Here is a 424-nt window from a genome sequence, read left to right on the forward strand (position 1 = left end):
AATCATTAACAAAAAAAGTAATATCACTACATATCAGGTCACAGGTGAGGTCACATTGACACCTGATGAGCCTTCTATACGTAAATAAAATTAACAAAACAAATAACAGTGGACAGTGAATGTTTCAGAGGGTTAAGAACAAAATTAAATAAGGAATAACACAGGTACTTTCTTCATACTTTCTGGAACAATCATAAAATGAACAAAACTTACTCCATTCTCTTTCCTGAATTCGACATTATGACCAAACCGGGCTACATGTTGCAGGTCAATGTGACATGCAACAGAGAAGGAGCACACCACATTGTTGATCATAATGTCTATAACTGGTGCATTATCATCAACCTGAGGACAAACAACAGCAAAATCAGTAATATTTGTAAGTATCTATAATCTAACATAACATTCCCCTATTATAAATAAA

General features: G+C 33.5%; 1 protein-coding gene across 1 annotated transcript in view; it reads right to left on the reverse strand.

Moving 5' to 3' along the window:
* The window catches only part of LOC119593352 (TATA box-binding protein-like 1), a gene marked incomplete in the record, with an annotated part of 26,423 nt that overhangs the window by 14,803 nt on the left and 11,196 nt on the right, over window positions 1-424 (reverse strand). The window contains 1 exon segment of the mRNA XM_037942278.1: window positions 214-345. Coding sequence (XP_037798206.1) covers window positions 214-345 — 132 coding nt within the window.

The sequence above is a fragment of the Penaeus monodon genome, chromosome 32 (assembly GCF_015228065.2).
Source record: "Penaeus monodon isolate SGIC_2016 chromosome 32, NSTDA_Pmon_1, whole genome shotgun sequence".
NCBI classification, from domain to species: domain Eukaryota; kingdom Metazoa; phylum Arthropoda; class Malacostraca; order Decapoda; family Penaeidae; genus Penaeus; species Penaeus monodon.